Genomic DNA, 25,761 nt, shown 5'->3' on the forward strand with positions numbered 1-25,761 from the left:
GCAGTATATTAAAGAAAACAAAATCCCTTAAGTACATCTCTTTGAATAATGTTTCATTATAATTGTGTTATTACATTATACTACCTTTTATGCGTTAAGTTGTCTTTCTTGTTTATGTCACATTTTTTCTCTGCTATAAAACTTAATCAGTCCTAAGTCTCATCTTAAATTCAGGAAAGCCATATGCCTATGCCTTGCAGTACGAAAACAGCAGTATCCCAGTTATATTACTTTACTACTTGTATTATAATATAATAATTATAATAATAATACTATAATAATAATGCAGTGTTATACAAACTAATTTAGAAAATAAAACATAACTAGAATTCTATGATGATAAAATATTCTTTATTTACAGTAAACATTAAATGTATGCTCCGGCAAATAAGTGGTTAAGTGGCCTGTTGCTGAGGGGCTCTCCACAAGCTTGCAGGGCCAAGCCAGACGTAATACATTTTTTTTTTTTTTTTACCAGGCAACCTATACAACAGGTACAGCGAAGCTGTTTCCATGGTAACGTAATTAACTAAACATTGAAAGGACGGTCGAGGGCCCTCCACGTCCACAAAGGCATCTTTGCTGTTTGTCTATTAGATTCTTCATACTGCATCCTCGATGTATTCTCGGGCACCTGTGTTTAAGAATTAAACCTAAAAAAACAAAAACATTTCAGTCCTTTCTACGAGCCCTACGATGTCCAAATAATGTATTGTTTCTGTATGTTGATTTCTTCTTGCAAATCTTTTGTTAAAATTAATGCTACAAATCAGAAGATCTAGAACGTTGTGAACATTTGTAAACTCCTGCACACGAAATAATACAATACATACAATTATCTAAAGACCGATTATTAATACAAGCCCAATGTTATCTGATGCCCTAAAAGAAAACAAAGCTAACAACAGAAGCGGTGTTCTTTGTGTTTAGATTTAAATGTCTAACGTAACATGTGTTTAAAGTAGCCACATATAAATATTCATTTGGTTTTTTCTAAAACATTAAAGACAAAGTTTCAAAATGGGTCTTGTCACCATAGTAATCATTGAATTTTCCATGGGTGTTATTTATTTAAAGAGTTATTCTGGTGCCTTTTCGCCCTAGCAACACTTGGGGTGACTGGACCATGCTGTAGGTCGTGAGGATTAGAAGACCACGTTAAACAATTGTGCAATAGCTCTTTTTTTATAATAATTGTTGTCTCATACAGTAATGTTGCATTTAAGAAAAACAAACCATGGTTTTAAAACATTATTGCAAGTTCTGTTTTCAAACATAAGGTCACTTTCTTGAGATGTTGTCCCTGATTCCAGGTATATCAGTGATAGACAATCGTTGGGTAAAAGGCGTAGCGGGCCTAGACTGATCATCTGTTCAATATCGCTGCACGCAGACCTGTTTGCTGCAGTGTGTGGCCATCGGTAGGATATTCCCGGCCGCATAGGCCTGTCATATCCATCTGTCGGCTACACTTACGTCATTAGGCGGCCAACAGCCTTAAAGTGCAAGGGCCTCCTCGTTGTCCTTGGTCAACTCGTGAAGATGGCCAGGGCCTAAGTAGTTTGTGGAAAAGATGGCTCTGTTTTCACCATTTGTAATTCCAATAATATTTCTGCAAGTAGCTCTTGTGTCCATGATTCACAAAAAGGCCACCATCCTTCAGGTGTGCTCTCTATCTTTAAGAGAAAAGGTTTTAGAATTCATACTAGAACGAAATCAATAGATATAAAACTACCCTAAATAGCAAAATACATCAATGTTCTTGTTAGTAAATATATTAATATATTGGTAAATATATTAATATATTGACAAATATGAATGACTTTTTATAGATGTCCACCTTTCATCTTCAGATGGTGACCCTGAGGCTCAAATGGTGATGCTAGCAGCTTCAATGCCAGTTCCAATTAGGCCTAAAACATTTGGCTCTCATGTGCTCTAGAGCTTTGGCTTCCAGGTTTCTTTACTTAACACTGCAGATGATAAAAATGTCTGGTCCTCCAGCAGCAACAGACAAACAGGGCCGGCCCTACAATGGAGCAGAGTGGGGCAATTGCCCCAGGCGGCACTTTAGAAGGGGCGCTTTTATTTTTTTTTTTGAAGCTGAGGAGAGAGAGGGGCGCCGAGTGGTTTTCGCTTACCCGCTCGGCGCCCCTCTCTCTCCTCTGCGAGCCCTCTAGCTCGGTCTCGGTGCCGGCTTGTAATGCTGAGCGCCGGAAGTGACGTCAATTTCCGGCGCTCAGCATTACAAGCCGGCACAGTGGCAGAGCAGGGAGACTCGCCGCAGGACTGTTTAAAGGTAAGTACCAGGGGGGGACTTAGATAATGGCGTCGGCGAAGTTTAAAATGCCGCCCCCCCCCCCCGGCGTCAGCAGGGTGGGGGGGGGGGGCGGCATTTTAAACTTTGTCCCAGGCGGCATTAAGTCTTTGGCCGGCCCTGCAGACAAATGACCCTGTTAGCACTGCAAGCAACATCCATTTCTTCTCATTGCAAAATGTTGGTGTTTATCTACCAGAATGATATCATAATGGGCTTGTATAATTGCTCACATTAAAGAAATCATTCTCCAATTCTCCAAATACAAGCAATATTAACCCATGGTTTTAGAATGGGATGTTCAACAAACTCATATAGGTGTGATGGTCAGTTGTCCTCATAGTATACTCTTTTACAAAAGAAGAGAATCCTTCATTAAGATCATAAAGTGTTTCAAATGATAAATGCAAAAGCATTGTTTTAAGAGATGATTATTAAAGTTCCCCTTTGGTTAATTCATATTGACAACCCTAGATACATTCTATCACTTAGATAATGCCACTTGCTGTTTGCCTTCACCACAGTTTACCAGTTTGTGTTTTTATGCTACTGTATTTTACTACTAGAAAAGTCCACAATGTACAAACAGAATACTAAAATTTAGCTTTTATAAGTAAACACACAATGAAATAATTATTTTTCCAGTCAATGTCTTCTATACCTCATTTATAGTGGGTCTACCAAAGACAGTATCGGCACAGTGTAAAGAAAGATATTTGGCTAAGGTCAACTTGTTTCCAACACTGTTTCCATAAAACATGTGGTTGTACTTTCATTTAGTTGGCTGGATAGGAGGTGACATACTTAATGGACAACTGTACAACATGGTGTCCCTACTTCCAAATAAAATGTAACATTTATTGTTAATGAATGTGTTCAACTTCCTAGTTGGAATAACAGATCAGTGTAATGTATGTCTACTAAAGCAGCTAGAGCCACTGAACTAAACACTGAAGTAAACACAGAAGGTGATATAGGGTGTTTAAATGTACACAACCTCTATAAAACAGAAAACGTATTCAATTGGTTCTTCCATTGAGCAATGCCAATTTCAGCCACAATCAAACATTAGATCACCACCGTCCTTCAATTCAGTAAAGCGGTCACCACAGTTATCCAATCTTTAATAAGGAAAGTAATATCTTACATATCAATTGAAAGCCTTCTATTCCATTCAGGGTCATATATTCAAACTAGAATAAAGTTCACAAACCACCACTAATAAAATAAGAAACAAATATACAGTGTGCTGCAGTCCAGTACTGGACTGGATAACTGTATGCCTAATAATTGGTGCTTCTTATTTTTTCTACTGAGCGGAACCGTTTTCATATACTTGGTGGTCCTGGTTGTACACTATTCTCTCCTTTGTGAGTGCTACCATTATTGGGGAGGGGTAATTGCAAGTGGACTGTATTGCACTATTTATTTTCTTTTTTTTTGTCTTCATTTTTAAGATATCTTCACAGGAATTGCTAGACCTGGAATACATTGTTATATCAGGGTCTGTGTTTTTATTATTATTATTAGATTGCACTGAGCGCACTTTATCGCTGTTCAGACTTTGTTTGCACTATTGACAAGGTGCAGCTGGTGTTGTGGATGAGTAACTTTTGGTGATTTTGTGTGCTGTCGAACATTTTTACTGAAACATTGGGTTTCTAGGTGAATGGTGAACTGTTCTCACACCATAAAACCCATGAGTATACCTATGTAATGTCCTCATATGGTTAGAGATTGTAGATCAAGCATTACAGGACAGATCACCAAAAATATATTTGTAGCAACAATATTTTACAACTGTAGGATAATTCAAGTTTTGTACAATTATAATTTACTTTGATAAAATGACAAGAGTGCATCCTCGCATTCTGCCAGGCGCCTTTCAAGTTTAAAATTGGTATCAAATGCAGGTCCTTTTCCTAGCAGCATAACGGAGAGAATTAAGGCAAAATGTGCTGTCAACCCCCATATGGTGAATGATTTCTGCATCTGTGGATCGTTGTACAGGAAACTGTGAATTACGTTGGTTCCAAAGTAGGGCGCTTTTAGAAGCAGTGGGGTGTAGTGCTCAGAACTAAGGAAGAATTCTAGAGGAACATGAAACACTTCTGTTACTTCATCCGGGTCAGGACAGGCCTGGAATGTGTCTTCTACAAACGCAACGACTGGTGTGATCAGATAAGCTGGAGTCTGAAAGTAAAAATTAAAAGAAATAAAAAAATCTCCACACACAGTGGGACAACAAGTTAGTACAGATGCACCAGCATTCAATGTGTTGGCACTAAGAATCTTTGCTGGAGGTACTTCATGAATAGTTTACCTGAGGATTCATGTAATAGCTTCATGACTCAACTTCAAACAATGGGAAGTGAGAAACATGAACTCACCTTGGATATGTATGGGACAAGTCTGCCAATGATCTCCACTTGTTCAGGTTTTAACCCAATTTCTTCATGGGTTTCTCTCAGAGCAGTCTGGATTTCATCTTTGTCTGTTGGTTCTCTTCTTCCTCCAGGAAAGCAAACATCCCCTGGCATAGTTTTTAGCTATAAAAAATATACCCTGGGGTGAGCATTTCCCTATAATAAACTACTACTACTAATTTGAAGAGAAATCAAATCATGAAAGATGGACGAAATACAAAGCTTTGGTAAACAACCATTTCTAAGGCAAAGAACTCTGGTGCTGGTAGGCTCAACTACATAAAAATGCCAACAAAATCCCAACATTTTGACTCTCGGCAATGGAGTTTTTAATCATGGAAATGTAGCAATGACATGCAATGGTTGTGACCTGTCGAAGGTTCAAACATTGCTACTTTGTGAGTATTTCCATATAAATGCCTGGATCTGGAGAATTCAGTGTGTAATCTTCATATTGGATTAACCCTTGGAGGATTGTCATTCCATCCTCATATTACTTGCACCTCATATTTTATTACATATTATTATTACATGGTTTGGTGCGTTCTCCCGTTAATGACATTGCCGCTAGTAATGTGACCGAACGTGGCTGCTACCCGAGCTCACACTATATTAGGCCACATCAACAAAGCTTACAGATTAAGTGTTCGAAACTTCTGAAACAGCAACATATTTGCTTCAGTTTTGTTTTAAGTCTGGGATAAGTCAACATCTGTCGGTATCACAATCACATGTCATTGCAGCGTGACAGAGATGGAAATGAATGAAGCACAAAGCCCTACACGTACATTGAATTAAAACCAAAAAATCACATACTTTAAGTGATCTGACGGTTAAGAGCAGGTGCAGCTTCTCTTGTTTAATTAACAATGGTAGAAGAATGGAGGCTTTTTGGAGAGGAATGTGGCTGAATCGATCCCCAGCATCATATTGTTGTATTTTCTTCTTGATCTTCTCTCTAACACTTATCACAATTAAGACAAACGTGTAATTTCTTATTCAGGATTATCTAATTAATGCTACCAAAAGGTAGTTACGGTTCTTCTTACTAGCATTCTACTTAAATGTATACTAAAATATTTAATAAGTTATATTCTATAACTATTTTAGCGAGTATTTTTTTTCCTTTCAGCCTAATTTATTTTCTAATAATTACTAAATAATGATTGCTAAATAAAAAATACTGTATTATGTATTGTTCACATCACTTGCTGCTGACTCAGATTAAAGATCATTTCGCTACAACCTGAGCCAGTGTTTTGGATTCACAGCAGCTACATTGTAACAGTTTCTTATTTCAAAAGAGGAAATGATCCTGGGTGTGGAAAATAAATGTTCGTTGGTGGTCTGCTTGTAGCCAGAGCCGGCCTTAGGCGTTGTGGCGCCCTGTGCGGACTACTCCTCTGGCGCCCCCCTCACTGCCCCTTCAAACTACCCCCCCATGCCCCTCAAACTACCCCTCCCCTCTGCCCCTTCAAACTACCCCCCCTGTCCATTCAAACTACACCCCCCTGTCCCTTCAAACTACACCCCCCCTGCCCCTTCAAACTACACCCCCCCCTCTGCCCCTTCAAACTACACCCCCCCCTCTGCCCCTTCAAACTACACCCTTCAAACTACACCCCCCCCCCACTTACCTTGTTGCCGGAGTCCTGCGGTGAGAGCGGGAGGCATCCGTCTTCTCTCTCTGCCGCGGTGCCGGCATTTCATGTTGAGAGCCGGAATAGTCCGGCGCTCAACATGAGATGCCGGCACAGCGACGGAGTCACGGAGAGTAAGGGGCGCCGAGCGGTTGCCGAGAACTTCACGAGCAACCGCTCGGCGCCCCTGACCGGGACTTAGATTTAAGCATCGTTTTTTTTTTTAAACTTTATTTAACATGAATGATGTTAAATAAAGTTTTTAAAAAAACACAAAAAAAAACAAAACGATGCTTTAATCTAAGTCCCAGTCAGGCGCCCCTGCAACCATGGCGCCCTGTGCGGTCGCACAGGTCGCACACCCCTAAGGCCGGCCCTGCTTGTAGCCCCTGCTTGCGGCTCCAGGTACACTGTATACATGACGTTTTACCTGCTCTGATCAGCTGTTGTCTGCTCTCCTGCAATCTGCTCACTAGTGGAGGACATTGTCAGTACTTCCTGAATAGAACGGGAACATTGACAGCTTTATGCATTCCAAGCCTCTGTTTGGGTGAAGTCACGCCTACCAATGTCACATAGAATGCAGAAACAGAATGTGACGGCAGATAAGAACCATTTGGCCCGTCTAGTCTGCCCGTTTTTCCTGCTGTAAAGACTTAAACCTCAAATCATACCCTGTTTCATATTCAGGAGCCATATGTCTATCCCATGCATGTTTAAATTCGATTACTGTATTAACCTCTACCACTTCAGCTGGGAGGCTGTTCCCCTTAACTACGACCCTCTCAGCAAAATATAAAAATGTTCAGCATTCAGATGTGACTGGTATTTGGGTTTTTTTTTAACTCCAGGGTTCTGCACCATATATTATAATTATTACTATAGCATTCTAAGAAAGCTACTAAAGTGAAATTACACGGAACAGAAGTAGAAAGAAATGTAAAGTGATTGTGGCTAGTGAAACAATATTTTGTTGCTCACTTCCACCCATCTGCAGTAGCAACCTTTTGATCTTTACTCCTTTTTCTGCAGCTAGGGGCAGGAGGGAAGAAACTGGTTATTTATTTACAGTTTAACAGTTTAAAGTTTACATGCAGATCTTAACAGCTATATAAATGGTATGTATGTGTATTTATATATATATATATATATATATATATATACACACAGTAGAATATATATTAAATATTCTAGAACACAATAGAGGAATAGAGATGTAGAAAGGAAAAAAAACGAATTTGGTAACATATGATTATTATAAACTATGTTTTTGAGACTAATAATAACTAACAATAATATGTCTGGAAAGGAGACCTTAATAATCTCCAAAGCATGCAATCTATTATACGTCAGTTAGCAAATGAAAGTATCATCTATACAAAAGAATAGAGATATGAACGATGCAGTCCTGCCCTCTAGTGGCCAGTAGCATGAAATACAAGCTAACATTGTTGCCATGGAAACAGGTTCAGAAAAACAGCTAATTCTCTGTTTAACTAATGGAGATATATACCGGCGATTACCACACATTAACCCTTTGTGTGTATGGAGTGAAGTCTACTGGGGAAGGTTGATGGAAGATACTTAAATGTCTATTTAATTGAATCAAACAAATGGACAGACCATACCCAGGACTGTATCTATAACAAGGGGACATCCTCTACGGCTGGAGGAAAGAAGGTTTCTACACCAGCACAGACGGGGGTTCTTTACAGTAAGAGCGGTGAGATTATGGAACTCTCTGCCAGAGGAAGTGGTAATGGTAAACTCAATAAAAGAGTTCAAAAGGAGCCTGGACGTGTTTCTCGAAAGCAATAATATTACAAGTTATGGATATTAGATTAATAGGGACAGAACGTTTATCCAGGGATTTATTCTGATTGCCATATTTGGAGTCGGGAAGGAATTTTCCCCCTGGTATGGGGCAATTGGCATCTGCTTCATAAGGGTTTTTTGCCTTCCTCTGGATCAACACAGTAGGGACACAATATGTATATAGGTTGAACTTGATGGACTTTGGTCTTTTTTCAACCTTATGAACTATACAGGCTATTTATATATATATATATAGTACAATTCTGATGCATAGTTTTGAAAATGGGCTTATCACTGTAGCAATCAGGGAAAATATTCAATCAGCAGGAACATTCTTTTGGTTGTTAAGATCTTTTTTTAAAAACCTCGGAGACTTCTTTTTTGTAATAATCACTTTATTCATTGTTTAGCTATAATTTTGCATAAAATGTTTTGCTAATCTTAAATAGCCAAAAGTTGCATATTATCCCCTTCCAAATGTTGCAATTATTATTTAATAAGGTACTGTCTACAAATCTCTTAATAGAAAATACAACTCTGGATTGAAAACCAATTCCCTTCAAGTAAGACCCTAATGGGGTTTATTTACTAAACTCTGCCAGTTTGCTATGGGAGGCAGGTGCCCAGTGGGTCACGTAATGTCGCGTTACATGACCTCGCAGTAGTAGCGGTGTAGCTTGCACAGTATGTAAGTAGACAGGTTCCATGTAAGCATGTGTGAGTGAGGATTGGAAAAAGAGTCTGGGTTGGGGTCTATAGAGAGACCACTTGACTTTGCTTCACTTGGGCCAAATGGTACCCTTTCCTGGATTTAACTATTGGCCCATCCTGCAGGATACACATGGTTAGGTGGCCCCACCGTGATACACAATTAAGGCTTTGAGCTATGATGTTATAAGCTCATCTTCGAGCTCTCGGTTTGTTGACTTCCCGGAATAATACACATTGTGGCACGTGTCCACTAGAGGGAGGCATTGGAATATGAATGCTCATTACACTTGGCATCCCGCATAATCAGACTTTCACGCTTACGGATTTATATTACAGAATCTGAAACAACTGTTGATTTGTTTCACCCCTAGATCAAATCACATATAGAAAGATGAACAGAATTAAGGTTATTGTTACTGCAATGAGAGAGAGCGTGGACCTTTAATCATAGCTTCATGATCGTTATATTATGTTCCATTGCTGCCTGTGTATAATTTAATAAGATAAACATCTCCACTAGAAGAAGCGGTTTTCTAAATTAAAGAGACATTATCACGAGTATGCACTGTATCACCAAGTCTTTATGACCTTAATTTGAGATAAACAATATATCTAATTGGATTTTGTATTATAAAATAAACGTATTAAGGATTGTGGTGAACAAAAGTCGCTGGATTTGGTTTTGGAGTCACAAGTCAACTTCTAGTACAAGCATTTAATAAATTAACATACAAAACATAAAATCATAGAATTTGATGACAGATAAGAACCATTCGGCCCGTCTGCCCATTATTCCTGATGTAGAGACTTAAACCTCAATCAGTCCTTTATCTCGTCTTAGGTTCAGTAGCTATATGCCTATCCCATGTGTATATAAAGGCATTAGTCTCTACCACTTTTCCACCTATTGGATCCCACTATATGATCATAACTTTTACTTTTTATCAAAACCAAGCAATGAAATTTCCTATTTTGGAAATTTGTCATTTAAATTAGGTGTTCCAAGTGTATTACTATGAAAATGTAAATTGCGCAGACACGATAGAAAATTGGACTTTGCTTGAGCCACTTGTCCTTTTCAATTACATGCGCATGGTTATGGTTTTTATATAATCCAGTTTTAAAACAAACTCATCATAATATAAAAGCTCATAGTTGTGGTCTTAATGCTTGTGGTTGTGGTCTAAAATAGTTTACTATAATTTACACAGAAATGCTTTTTATTAAATAAATATTTTTGTTTGGGTATTTATTGGCTGGACTAATCTAAATTGTCAGTTGTTTAAACATGTTATCTTGGAAAGCTATAGGAGACATTGTCAGAAGCTTAGACCTGAAATATTGATTGGACCCTGGTGCAGGTCTGGCAAGTGACCCAAAACGGATGTGCGAGTCATGATCAGGGCCGGCCTTAGGTGTTGTGGTGCCCCACCATCGCCCCCAGACTCCCTTTGTCCCCTCTGATACTCTGCCACATCTCTCTTTTCCTCCCTTATGTACTTCAGGTATATATCAAATAAACAACACATGGAAACGCAGCATAGTAGGTATAGGTCAACTGAAAATCATAAACTCAGCATTGAAGGTACGGATCAAATCAATAATGCACGTAAACCCTACATTGCAGACGTAGATCACAGGTCACACACTTTAAAGGCCAGCCCTCGCACTCAGGTTGCACAGATAGGACTTGCCGAAGAACCCAGACTGCATCCACTGGACCTGCCGAGCACCTAGGTTAGACTCATAGGACGCATTGGGCCACTTGTAGGTTATTTTAGGCCACTAACATTTGCCATCTTTGCCCCTAAACAACCTGCCAGTTGCATCTTTGTCCCAAACAACCTACCTGTGCCATCCTTGCCCCAAACAGCCTTCATTTGCCAACTTTGCTTCAAAACAACCAGACTTTGCTATATTTGCTCTCCACTTACACTTCCACATCCATGGTATCACACGCCTATATATAAATACATAAATACATACACATTCACACATATTTTCTCCCTCAAATTCCCACCCACACCTCCTTACTTCGCCTACAGATTTCTCTGTGATGCTCACACATTGTGCGAGGAACTTCTCTTTTATCGCCCAGGGGAAGCAGAAATGCAGGAGGGCCACATAATATAACGTAACATTCTGCTTCCTCTGAGTTATACAAGAAAGGTTGCTTGCACAATGTGCGAGCAACACAGAGGTAAGCTGCAGGAATTGGTCGGAAGGGTTGCCTGGGCTGCCAAGAATGGCAGGCCCTGCAACCGTGGCTGTTGCAGCCTCAAAGGGCAGCTGCTATGGGTCCTCAGGAATGACTGCCCTGGGCTTTGAGGTAATGTAAGGAAATTTTACTTTACTGAGAGGATTGTAGATAAGTGGAACAGCCTACCATCAGAAGCAGTAGAGGTTAATGCAGTGAGGGAATTTAAATATCCATGGGATAGACAAATAGCTCCTGAATCTAAGACGAGACCAACGACTGATTACTGTTTGAGTCTTTATATCAGAAAATATGGGCAGACATGGTGGGCCTAATGGGTCTTGCTTGCCGTCGAATTCTATGTTTCTGTAGTTTTGCGCTTCCTTTGAGTTGAGGTTAAAACTGTTTTCTATTACAGACAAATCTGCATTGCATTTTCTTACAGGTCTCTTGTGTATTCCCATCAATAAGAGGGGCCAATGAAAGCTATGTTGGTGAGCCTGTGGCCCACAGCTTGTGATGAGTGAACTGGTCGATAAATAATAGCCTTCTTAGATTATCCAAGCTTTATACATTTCTACACAATTTCACGGTCTTGTACATGTTTTAGCACAGACTTAAATATATGTTGAAAGGAGAACTGATGTTAATCTGTCAGTAATAGACCACATGCATGTCCCTTTGTATAAGCTTTGACCAATTATAAAGGTGATTGCCAAAATATTTTGTTTTCTGGCTAAAATACTGAAAAATATTTATTTATGCGTCTTATTTTTAATTACTATAATTTTATATAGAATTTAATTACCATAATTATGCTCTCTCAATTCTTATTGTGTAAATGAAAATTTGTATTTATTTGAAATGATAGCTAATGTTTACAATCAAATAAAAGAAAAGTGTATGTGCCCCAAAATATGACTTTTCATGACAAAATTGTAATCTAATACTAAATTGTTTTCCCATGAGTGCTTCTGACACTCATATTAATGAGTTAATAATAACTGTAGAACTCAATTGGCAATTTTAATTCTATTTCCACGTAAATTTCCTCACTTCATCAGATAAGTGCCCTGTTCATTCTGACCATCACAATGTGTATTGGCAATGGTGTAACTAAAGAGGATATATCTGAGTCCAAGTCAGACATATAGGACAGCATGACCGTTGGGAGGTCACAGGGGTGAAGATTCCCATCTTGGACTATATAGAGAGAAGAACCTGTTATTCTTCAAGGCATGCAAACTGGAAATATGTTCATGTTCCTCCACATGGGATTTCCTCATCCCCAGTGCTTAAGGATGACTCTTTATGTGTCAAGAGACTGTTATCACCTTGGCCAATTTAAGGCCATTGTAGTTAATTTAATAAAATGTGAAATAACATTCCAAGAAGCCACGTTGTGTAACAGCCATGAAGGGCCAAATTAAGTTTTAGTAAATACACCACTAGACCAGTGTCTATTCCTGAAGAATTGCATGTTATTTATCGATTGCTTAATGATTTAGCTCTATACTCCATCTCTAAAAACATGTAGTATCCCCCAGAACCAGTTGCTCCTTAAACTTCAGTTATATTTTGTGCAGGTCATATGTTCGGATGAACACAACTCCTAACGTAGTTTACTTACTGACAGTTACGAGATAAACCTACACGTTTTTGTCTGGTGACATTTGTAAGAGGAATTCCTGATGATAACTATCTTTTTATGCTGTTTAGGTTAGAATATTGCTAGATTTGTTTCTTACATTTTAGACAATCTCTTCTAGGTTTTTTTATTTTTTGCTTTATCTAAACTATCTTCAGAGAATTAATCATATACTGCTGCCCCCGTCTAGGAATACCGAACATTTTCTCCCAGAATTATAAATAAATGTTAACATTATCATAAATCTGAATATGTTTTGTTTGCTTTTATACTAAAACAAATAACTGACCACCCCAACTCTAAACAGCGCTGTTTCTTTTGCGATAATGTTGAATCTTTACTTATGATACCACAATTTTACTATATAATTGTGTAATTATTTATTGTTACATTAGTAACAAAAATTATTTATATCAGTGCTTGGATTAACTAAATGTGATTATAAAAAGGTTCATTTTAATGCCTTGGTATTGGTGGATATCTCCCTTTCCCATAGTTAAATATTTACATCTTGTGGATTTATATGGTTTTTGGGGTTCTGCATGAAATCAGAGATTATTATATTATTTTCTAAATTTACAAAAATTCATTGTTAACTAAAATGAAATTCTACAGCCAGTATTTATTTAAGTAATTTGGAGTGTAGCCCATAACACATTCAATAAGATAGAATATTGCCATCTTTGGGCCCTTTTTAAAATGATTGTTCCCCCATACATTGTATTTGTATCTTACCCATGGAGCCAAACATGGGACAATATATACCGTATTTTTTGCTCTATAAGACGCACCTGCTGATAAGACGCACCTAGATTTTAGAGGAGAAAAAAAAGGAAAAAATATTTTGAGCTAAAAAATGGGCTAAAATATTTATTACAATAACTGAATAAGCTATGAACACAGTAAGACACACACAGACACAGTAAGACACACACAGACACAGTGAGACACACACACACACACAGTAAGACACACACACACAAACACAGTAAGACACACACAGTAAGACCTCCCTCCCTAGCCCCCCTTCTCAGGATCTCCCCTCTAACTCCCTAACCCCCCCTTCTCAGGATCTCCCCCCCCCCCCGCCCCGGTCACTTACCTTAAACTCCTGTGTTGGAAGCGTGAGGCGTTTGTCTCGGGTGCCGGCGCTTCACTGCTGAGCGCCGGCGTCTGACGTCATATGCCGGCGCCCAGCGTAAAGCGCCGGCACCCGAGACAAACGCTTCCAACACAGGAGTTGAAGCGCTGAGGCAGGCGGCGGCGGCGGCCAGCAAAGGATTCCTGTATATCTGTCAGGCAGGGGGGCCCGAGAGTTGGGCCCCCCTGACTGGCAGAAATCCAGGACTCCTCTGCTGGCGGCCGCCGCCGCCTGCCTCAGTTGCGACCCCGGATTTATCGGCGTATAACACGCAGGTAGGGTTTAAGCTCCGGATTTTAGTTAAAAAAGTGCGTGTTATACGCCGATAAATACGGTATATCGTTGCCCCCCACCCCTCCCTCCATGCCTGCCTGCCTGCATCTTCGCTCCATAAGACGCGGCTGATTTTTCATCCTACTTTGGGAGGAAAAAAACTGCGTCTTATGGAGCGAAAAATACGGTAACTTTTGGCGTTTTTTGTTTTTTTTGGAAATTCACTGATTCTCTCATAGTAAAACACTGGCTAGAGGCTACAACTTATTTTTTCTTTTTTTCCTAGCAATGTAAAATTGTTTTACCATTATTGCTCGATGAATGACCACTGCTTCGTGTAACTCCAGCATGTAGCCATAAAATTCCATATTATTTAATTGTCTACCAAAATATTTGACTTCAGTATTTCTCTGTTTTATATGAACCTAAAATATATACGTATTGCTTTGCAGTATTCCAGCCATGTTGTTCTGTCTGGTAAAGAAAGAGTTATGTAACTTAATATGTAGAATATACCAGTTTCATAAAATTCTTCTTAGAATCCTGTAGACACAGAGCAATAATCTTGCCAAAAACATCTTTTCATCCTATGTCCTCATCATGGTCTGTCTCAATTAAATAAAATTCTGAAGCGGTACTTTGAAACCGCTTTGTGCTAGTTGTGTGGATTTAAAGATGAAAAGAAAATGGTTATGTTAGAAAAGCTAAAATAGAGTTGTGGTATTAGTGGAAAAATCTAGATTATAAGGTTAGTGGATTCAAAATGTGGCTGAATATATTCCAAGCTATGTAGATGTTGAGCTTTTCCAGTGGTTGGCCAATGGTCCATTTGGTGAACGCCATCACTTTGAATCCTGCGTACCAGTTAATTATCTGACTCCCTATGGTAAATAAGGTATTGTCAAGCAACTTTTGATTTATACAGTACATTTGAAAAGGAAGAATTTTAATCTAGGGTAACATACAGATGATGGGTCAAAGGGCAATATAATAATACTGTAAATAAAGTCAGAGCCTTCTTGTACATGGTTGACTCAGAAATGCCCTTTTTTTCCTGGATAGCCATGTGTCTATCCCATGCATATTTAAACCAACACTGTAAATGTCTTTTTTTAAAGAAATTAAGAATCACACAGTAGGTGTATTTATGACATTGACTATAAAAATGGCCTCATGAATCAGGTTCATATGGAAGAAATGCTTGTAAACTGTTAAGTTTTTAGGCACATGAACGAGGTGTCTTTTCTGAAAAATCAGAGGGAGATCTAGACACCAGAAAGGAAAAATCAAATTGGCTTGGTAACAAACAAAAGGGGAAAGGGATGTAGTCCCCAAACTGAAAGATGGCAGGAGAGTTGAACATTTTAGCTCCCTGCTATTACAATACAGTAGACTTATAAGGACCAAGCGCAACACACTTCCTACAAGTAGCACCAATCTCACTACAGCAAGATTTAATAAATCGCCCCAAATTACATGTCAGTTACACAGTGTCACCCCAACAAATCTTGAAAAATGGGGACTAAAGAACACTCCCCAAATTCTGTGAAAGCTCGGACTTTGAAGACAACTTTTTGTGTATTGTTATTACTCTACAGGTATAAAATATTTTGAACATTTGGAAATACGAGTAAACGGGGCATGTTCCTTAAGTCACATTAATGGCCCCATTTTCTGTGAACTTCATGTAACATCAGCCAATGGCATTCGTGAACTGGCAATCACAAAAATTTCAGTAGCCATGATCACACTGCTTACTGTTGTGTCGATACATAATTGCTGGCAATGTAGTACCTGACCCTAGATGTGCGCTTCAGTTTTGACAGACATGGCTTGGTCTTCACTAAAAACTTAAACAAAATGTGTAACATCTGTTATGGCAAATGTCATTTTTTTTAATTGACAGCCATGTGCTTTTGATCACGTTCTCTGAACAAAGTGTTTTCCACAGAGAAAAAGTTGACGGAATGATTAAGAGGAAGCCTCCCTCTCTTTCCAAAACTAAACCACATGAACGGAATTCTCCAGACAGCAAACTGAAGAATCCCATATATTTCTAGACAGCAGGCAGAGGACAGCTGACGTTAAAACTCTGTTCTCCACATGAATATAAACCAGAACTTAAAATTCTATGGCACTTTTAACTGTTTCGCTCTTATGAGACTCAACAGCTAATTGCATTGTATTACAATTTAATTTTCTTTGACAGCAAGACGTGAAGGACAATGCAAAATAGTACATATCTTTTTGCATGTGAGAACCTTTGGGACTCTGCTTAAAGGAAATAAGCTATTAAAAAACAATCACTTTTACCTTAGGAAAAATGTATTCAACCTTTCCATGTCATTAGCATGTCAGCTTGCATAACATTGGTATCTTAATTTATTTGATTTAACTGGTTTTTCATGTTCTGTAGTCTTGATATCAAATCCTTCATTGGTTTCTGATGCCATCATGTTGTATTAATTCAACATCTGTAGCTGGCGTGAGAGTCATGGAACCCATATAGCCACTAAGAGACTCACACTTGATTTTTGTGCTATAAAGCAGCACCAGGCCCTCAATGGCCACCTTGTACACTGGGAAATGCCGAGTGGGCCACTGACCAACAGTTCTAAACACTCACCCAATTTGCTGTGTTGGCCAACAGCTGGATATGCCACACGTACGTCATCCGGCCACCATTGGCTTTAAATTGCCAGGGCCGCCTCGTCATCGCCAGGCTTTAGCAGCATATACTTTATATACTTTAGCAAGGCATAGCAATAGATTTTGTATAGATATGCTTGTGGTCACATGGGAAGGCCTAAATGTTCCCCTTTACCCTTTTAAGAATGTTTATTTGGGTTTTATTTATGAAAGAACCTCAATTTGTAAAGCAGTATACATTTATAATATGTTATCATCAACCATTCCATTCCAGTTCCACAAATTCTGCTAATGCCGAAAAACAGATTATGCAGACAAATTTTTTTGGCCCACGTCTGTAATAGTTTGTAATATTAATAAAATATATATAAATATTGTGTATGTGCCGTAAATGCTGTGCAAAATCTATTTATCAGTTAACTGCCTGTCAAGTGTGTAGAGAAGGGATATTAGAAACAAGAAAACTATATTTTAAAAAATCCTTTGGAATATTGGTTACTCTTTGTGACTTAAAATTATCTTTAAATGAAATATTTTCCCAGTGATTTCTATACTATTCTCCAACACGCAATCAATCTTGACTTCATTGGCGACCCGACGTCTCTTATTATGTTAAAATATAAAGAACAAAATGTGTTGTGTTTGCCCTTAAGGCTTGTCGTCAACAATAGGACTATAACGGAACATACAAACACAAATCAAAATATCATTCTTGATCAGATGACAGCAGTAAAAACGAGAAAATAAAGGAACCTGTCGTTTTACAGTTTAATGAATATGGTAGATGAGCGTAAAATTCATAGCTTATTAGAACAAGAGGACTATTGAAAAAGTAATATGGACTTTCCCTTTCAACATAAATTATAGATGCCAGCCTCGTTTGCGCGGTAAAATTTGCATTTTTTTTAATTGTGTATCCGTTATTTTACTTCATTCAATTGCGAATAAGGTCTAAATATGAGAATATATATGTTGCCTTGTTTCCAAGCTGGCAAGGCAGTTGAATAGATGCTTTGTGAATAAATCATTGGCCCGTGTTTTGGCCTTTATTGTGGTGAAGACAGCTCTGGGCAATCTGAGCTTTGAGATGGAGATTATATAATAACATCCCATGTGACGGATGTGCAGTTTTGATTTATGGCGTGCCAGAAAATTATTAAAACCAACAATTATTCTTTATATGCAAACGAGTTCAGTTAAGAACTTCCTTCTCTGTTTTTTTTTGCTGAATATACAGAAAATATAGAAGATATTACTATAATTCAGTCCATCTCATGTTAACAATGGCGAGAAATGCAAAGCAGATATTAATTTGAATCTACCAGCAATTGATAGGAGTTACCCAACCAAAATGTCCAATTTATAAGTCACTGATCTTTAACTGTGTTTGAGAAGGATTATACTTCTCGAGGAGCTAGACACTTCGGTTAAAGAAGGATTATATATAGTGAATTTAAGAATCTCGCCATCTTTGTAGGCAGTTGCCGTCAAGGGTGCTACCATATAAACAGATTAAGCTGCTGTTTAGAGGCCCCTTAGAGAATCACTGGGAGAGACTGGATAGTGTGACATGTAGTCCTCAGTGTTATATCATTGTAATGTATTTTTCATAAAATAGTGATATACTCAGCATTTTATTCCTTACAGATACATCATTTTTAAATATTGGGCATTGACAAGTCTTGACTTTTTTGCTTAGAGCCCTCAAGAACCTAGAACCATTGCTGGTCACCACTAAGCCCTCTTGGCCAGGTTCATATTTCTTTGTAAGTGGTAGGACTATCCTTAATTGAGTTGGAAGCATCTTCAGAAAGGGGCAAGAGTGAAACAAAACTGTTAATACCCCTTGGTATGCTCTGAAATAAAAGGAAAAGTGAATTAAGGTGAAATGAGAAAGCAAAGTAAAATTAATAGAGGCCAGAAAAATGTATGACTTAGTTTTTTTTGCCCACCCTTTAAACAGCCCATAAAAGAAAAAAGCTCATAAAAGAAAAACACTTATAACACTGTAATTCTGATTCTTCACATTTATAATACTATATGTGATACATGTGATTTTTTACGTTCTAAAAAAGTGTTAGATGCTTATACATCAGTTCATAATGTAACAAATATAAAATATAAAGCACTTTTTCAAAGAACAGTGTATGGAAACAAATGTGGATATTATCATTTCATTCTTTTCTTAGACTGATAATTTTATATTATTTTGTGCCTTTTTCAGAATGGAACCCAAACCAGTTCTAAATTATATAGATGGACTATTTTAATATAATGTTGAGATTTTGACCTAGACCAAAAATGCAAGATAAGCACTGATTAAATGCAACGTCTTGATTTTAACTACAGCGTTGTTACCGCACAACAATTATTGGATATCACAGTGAATGCAGTGTACGGTAAGAAAACCATCAGATTCTACCCTCGGAATGCTTGTCTTTTCTAATGGCTTTATACCACTACAAAATGTTTTGCTTTTGGTAGACATTTCAACTAATTTTAAGGTCAGTTTGTCTAGCGCAGCAGTTAAAATGTAATTGTTGCATTTTGGTGGAATTTCTTGCTTTTATTAGTGATTTTTATTTGCTGGTACTAAAAAATATAATAAACAGTATGCAAAATACCATATTCCATAAAAAGATAATTTTATTAAAACTATCTCCTTCTTTCGCTGCATACTGTAATATACAATAAACCTAATTATTTTGGAATGAAAGGAAAACGGTTTTTTTTTTTTTTTTACTTATGAAGGTAATAGAATAGAATAGAAAGGGTTTCTTCCCAATACGGTCACTGATTTAATGATTTAAGATACTATACGATATACTTTATGTATTATGGTATAGAAAAAAGCTGCTACAATTTGGACAATCCATTAATAGATCTTCAAAGCAATTTATTATTTATTACATAAAGGATAAAAATATAATAGTCATAATCAGTGATATCTTCTAGGTTAGGGCTACTGTCTGTCTCTAAAAATACTTTTAAGAGGTTTTAAAGCACAAAGATATTAGTTTGTTGATGACAACAAAAGATTTGTGATTAAGTTGTAGTGCCGCTCTTTTGTGTCCCCAGCAAGGCGTCTGCCTTCACCCTGGCCCAGACTAAGGCTAGGTTTCCACTTGGGTTTTTGTCCTGCGTTATTTTCTGGCGTTTTAGCCTTTCTGTGGAAATTACTTTTTTGACCTTAGGCAGTTTTGCCAGCCTTTACACGTTGAAATTTTCACCCAGCTAAAAGGGATTAGGATAAATGGCAAGTATCTGCCCTCTCCTGATGTCATTTCCTTGGTAGAGTTCTACTTAAACGCCCCGGCGGACCCTTTTGTCACTTTTCTGTGGTTTGTAAGGCATGCATTATTCCGAATGTCTGCTCCTCTAGGAAGATTGACCCTAAATGATGGTGCAAATTGTTTGCTGTTGCTTTTGGCACGCAGGATCCAGTTGATGCGTCGGGTATGTTTGTTTGTAATGGCATGTTTGTTCCAAATGGTGTAAAATTCAATATGAACTTTGTTTTCTGTGAAACTGTTTGTTTCCAGCCTATTTCTCGTAGGACACACAGATACTGGGTCCATTCTCTGTGGAAAAAAACACCATAAAAAACACCAAGGCAAAACCCACATGGTTTTTTCATGAGGTTTTTTCTCTCCCATAGACTTCTATTGGAGAAAAACGCCAAGATTTCCTTGCAAAAAACGTGTCAACATGCTGCGATTTTGAAAAACTGCCACAGAGCCCCAAAAAAGCAGAAAAAAGCCAAAGAGGACGGAAAAAACACCAAACAGAAAAACGCCAAGTGGATATGGCATTGTGCGATTTCCTATTTAAGAACAGCTAACATCTGGCCGCAGCGTGTGGCCGCACCGTGTGGTTGAATTGGCGTTATTATGGGCGTTTTTGCAAAAAAAAAACCCAAGTGGAAACCTAGCCTAAGGGTGGCGGGTCCAGGGTGGAGGCAGTCCGCTTGCTGCAAAATCAGGGAAGTTAGGCCCTCCTGACGTTCAATGGGCTGTGACAGAACACTCCCAACCAGCCCATTTACACTATGGAGGCTGTGGCGGGTCTTAAAGCCACAGGGCACCTTTTAATGCAGAGAAGATGCCCCCCATGTAGGCAAATAGATCTCTGAGTACACTTTTGTACACAAATAATAAGAAAAAAAGTATCTTTTTAAGTATTTTTAAGGAAAAAATAATTTTAGATTTGGTGTTAGTGTGTGTCAATAGCAACCGTATCTCTCTACTAATTGTTGGCCTCTATTTCATCCAGTAACCTCCCATATGTAATTGCACACCTCTCAGAAAAAAATAAAATAAAAATAATAATCACTTTATTCGTTTTCACAAAAACACATAAAAGAAACCGCTCGTTTTTATGATTCTTTCTAGTTAATATGTAAAGAAGGATTTTATGCATTTAATAGAAAAGTCACACATTTTGATGAATAGGTTAGAGCATGGTTCTCAGACACAAGGTGCAAATTGATAAAATAATGACTTTATTTACTTTTCCAGTTGTACTGAAAAGCAGATGGAATACTGAGCGGACAGATATGCTTAGAACAGTTCAGTAATTTTGAAGATTTGAGCCATGCAAGCAGAAACAAGCACGTCAGCTGGATCTGAACAATGTGTAAGTCATAAACCTGATCATATACAGTGGCGTAACTACAGAGGTCGCAGTGGTCGCAACTGCAACAGGGATTGTCTCTCTCTAGGGGGCCCAGGCGACCCTGCGACCACTTGTTCCTGTCTCCTTGTGCTGCTTCAAATGTGTTCAGAAAGGGTCCTTCCGACCTGGACCTGAAAGAGCCCCTACTGAACAATTTTAAACCTTACGGAGAGACAGGAACACAGCGGGGCCACATTGTGTGAGCAGTGGACCAAAATCTGCCGGAAAGGTAACATGGTGGATGCAGGCGGGAGGCGTTATAGATAGTTTGCATTAATGTCTAGGTATACATGTATGTGAGCAAGGATGTGTATGTATAAGTGTGTGAGTATGGATGTGTATGTGAGGATGGATGTGTGCCTGAGAGGAGGATCCAGGTCCCCTGCAGCGCTGCGGGGGATCCAGATGTTACTCTTGTAGTCAGATCTCTATTTGGGCCAGTGAAGTAGAGTCAAGCTTGACTATATCAGGAGTTGTTACAAACTCTTTAAGGGCTCTGTATCAACCTATGACACTTAAGCCAATGAATGTATTGTTTCGGTTGAATGTACAAACTAATACAACATGTACTTGCATAGGTCATCGATCTAACCCCATTGTCTGATACCTAGCTAGTTATTGGTTATTGTCTGCCTTGACTCTTCATCTTAGATTTTACATTGACATGTTCTTGACCACACAGCACTTACCTGCTTTAGCATCAAGGTTGCACATCGGTTCCTGTTCCTTGTCATGAAATCCAAGATTCTCTGATGAATGACCTAAAGTCTCTCCTTGGTGAGAGAGGTTGCTAGTGAAAAAAAAATCCATCATTATTATTATTGTTTTATATAGTGCCCTCATATTCCACAGTGCTGTAACAAAATTTAACTTATAGAAACAAAAGGTGAGAAGGGCAATGCTCAAGCAAGCTTATCTAGATTGTAGGTCGTTCTGGCTTCTCCAGAGTTTGTTACAATGTTCTATAGCTTCACCACTGATTCCTTTTCTGAAATGCCTAGTAATTAACTTCTTGTTGCGTACATTGATCTTCAAGATTCAAGACATTGTCCTACCTAACATGGCCAGATATGTACAGTCGTGTGAAAAGGAAAGTATGCCCTCTTTGAATTCTATGGTTTTACATATTGGGACATAATAACAATCTGTTCCTTAGCAGGTCTAAAAATTAGAGTTTATATATACCATAGAATTCAAAGAAGATGTATTTACTTTTTCTCCTGACTGTTTTATTGCCTATGGCAACCTATCATATGTTAAAGATGTGTTAAAGGCCAAGGTTTTATTTGCCTTGGGGACAAGCTGCAGTTGTTGACACGTCTATATTTATTCATGTTTTTTCTATACAGGTTAGGATTGTAATTTCTAGAGATCATTTTTTCTTCTGAAAATTAAGTAGACTTGTTTTCCATTATATAACAGCCTTCCTTCTAGTATATATAAATATATTTATATAAATAAATATATAAGATGATCAGAAATGTGACATTAAGTCACATTCAGAAAAAAACTTTGTGCTCCATGTAATCTAGGTTCTTACATTAAAAAGCAGTTTTAAAAACTCTCCATTCAGGGATTTTCACTTCATTTAAAGATATTGGAATGTTTCTCAAGTTTGGATTTAATTCAATGTTTTCCTATCCTAGCCAGTAGGTGGCACCCAAATAACTTCACATTTCTGCCAAATTCAGGTTAAATTCAACAAATCTGCCATACTCTCAAAACCAGTATTTTTATAAATGTTTAAATGTCACCTAATACATATGTTTTATAATGATCTCATTTACTCATTTAAATTAAAATGGTGAATAAAAAGGCAGATGAATCCCCAATCATTGAGGTTGCCATTCGGATATAACCTGAGGGTGTGTTACCTCACATGGGTTATGTATGTCCGTAGCCTGACTGTACTGCTCACGAGTCCCAATGCTCACTAGCCAGGTGTGTCCATAATGACCTACATATTAAATCAATAAGAAGTCCATAATATATATCCTGAACACCCAACACCCATTTCACCACGATCAACAGCGCCATCCAAGGCAAATGATGACCTTACATTGACAACATCAGAAGAATTCTGACCATGTACTAAATTGTCAAGACTCCAAGTACTAAATGTCTGTGGCCTCCTAGGAATGCTCTAACCCTGTTTTTTGTACCCTGTATATTGTCCTTCAAAGACCTTGTTGACCCATCACTTGGGGTGAAAAAGGGAGTTTAATTTTAAACACAAGAAGAAACAATTTTGGGAGATCCAGACAAATTGAAGGTGGGATTCACCTTGCCCCAACACAGACACCTCTAGGGACAACAACCCTTGCCATTATGTATTAGAAGAAAAAATACATGGGCATGGGCAGTAAATGGGAGGAAGTGGGCACAAATCAGTGAAAATCAGGGTGCTTGGGTAGAAGCAGATACGGGTGCGTTTCCCTTAAAATATAGCCATCTAGGAACATGTATAATCTGCTTATGGGTAATATGGACCTGAAGAAGCTACAATTGTCCCACTGAAAGAGAGGTTTCACTCATCTCAAAGAAAAATTGGCAGCCACCATTTAATCAACCAGGTTACATAACCTGTTTGATACCTTTTTTACCAAATGACAGACGAACGATTGCACTTGAGCAGAAAGGGCCCTAAGACATTGTAACTTTTTGCGTGTGGTTGTCTGTCCTTTTTTTTAACTTGGAAAAAAAAAAGGCAGTTACACATTTACACTGGTTATATTTTTGGATTCATTCCATTTGGCTAACTCATATGTATAATAGAAACTCATATTTTTGGCCTATTCTTGTCTATACTGGAAAAAAAATACTAAAGGTATTCTGAGGTCACTGATGTATATGGTGATTTCAAAATAGATTTGCGTTGAGCAATAATTAAAAAATAATAATATTTAAACACAGAATTTGACAGCAGATAAGAATCCATTTGGCCCGTCTAGTCTGCCCGTCTTTCCTGATGTAAAGAATCAGTCGTTAATAAGTCGTTAGTCTTGTCTTAGAATCAGGAGCCATATGCCGATCCCATGCATGTTTAAATTCGTTACTGCATTAAACTTCTGTCACCTCCGATGGAGGCTGTTTCATTTATCTACCACCTTTTTGGTAGAAGTAAAACTTTGTAATGTGATTATAATGCAATTTATTTGGGTGACGTAGAACAACAAATATAAATGTAGCGTTATTAGTTGAAAATATTGTAATTTGGATATTTCTGAATAGTCCACTAAAAAAGGGAAAAACATTAACATCCCAGGGAAATCCATAACAAGTTTGGTCCTCGTTGGCTTCATAAATTAAAAATGCAGTCTAAGTTCCAAGTTTTTCCCTTGATCTGTTTTAGAACTACCCCAATGTTCTCAAACGTATTGAATACTGTCTTCTAAGAGGCAAAACTCTCATGATCTCCACCACACATTATATCAAAGCTTTGCGTGTCCTTTATTCAACAGTTAGAATTATCCATGACTTTCTTTTTGGAGTATTTTAGTTCTTCAGCCCCACTTAAACATAATTCGTTGTGATAAACTATTTGCCCGCTAACGCTAATGAATTAGTGTGTGTGAGCTTTCTAGATAGACCCTGGAGCTTGGGATAGAGGGATTTATTCATTATCTATCTCCTATTTAATGGGTAAACACTTGAAAAAAAGGTTTTCAAAAGAAAAAAAAAAATACTTCCTGTGCTGACAAGCAGGGTAGGAGTAACTCATTCTAAAAAACCATCTGAGTGTAATTAGATCTGATCCAACATGATAAGACTTATCTCAGTCATTGTGTTTGACTACAAGCTCCTACTACAACAAATCGCAGACGCACAATTTTGTTTCTTTTAGTATTTACACAAAGAAGTATTTACAATCAGCACATTTTTACAGCGGGAAAAAAATGAACTATTAGATAGAAAAGTTTATGCTTCACAATTAAACATATTAATTACACTCTACGTAAAATATCAACAGTTCTAAAGATATTTTGCAGGATTTTGATCCCTTATTCAGTGCTGCCTTTTTCATTTTTTAACCCATTAATGACGCCCATTGTCCTTAAGGGGTTAAACCATGCAAAATAGTGAGCAGGAGCAGCATCTGAGCACCTATGTGACAATTATGTGTTCGAATCATAAAATAATTATAAAAAATGGTTTGGGATTTAAATATTTTTATTTATAAATTGTATTAAGCTCTTTTTTTGTGCAGGGTGTAGTTTGGTATTACATAGCTGTTTATTTACTTTACTATTTAAGCTGTCAAGAACTTTGA

General features: G+C 37.9%; 1 protein-coding gene across 1 annotated transcript; it reads right to left on the reverse strand.

Moving 5' to 3' along the window:
- Positions 1-602: 602 nt before the first annotated feature.
- LOC149299112 (peroxisomal coenzyme A diphosphatase NUDT7-like) lies at positions 603-16,884 on the reverse strand. Its single transcript, XM_089486596.1, has 6 exons — positions 16,795-16,884; positions 6,814-6,881; positions 5,560-5,707; positions 4,704-4,866; positions 4,156-4,503; positions 603-634 (listed from the first exon to the last, which is right to left on the reverse strand). Exons 1-6 carry the CDS (start codon positions 16,882-16,884, stop codon positions 603-605), a joined length of 849 nt encoding a protein of 282 aa, XP_089342722.1.
- Between the last annotated feature and the right edge of the window lie 8,877 nt (positions 16,885-25,761).

This window comes from Sceloporus occidentalis, unplaced genomic scaffold, assembly GCF_023333645.1.
Source record: "Sceloporus occidentalis isolate IW3139 unplaced genomic scaffold, rSceOcc1.0.p SCAF_29, whole genome shotgun sequence".
Classification (NCBI taxonomy): Eukaryota; Metazoa; Chordata; class Lepidosauria; order Squamata; family Phrynosomatidae; genus Sceloporus; species Sceloporus occidentalis.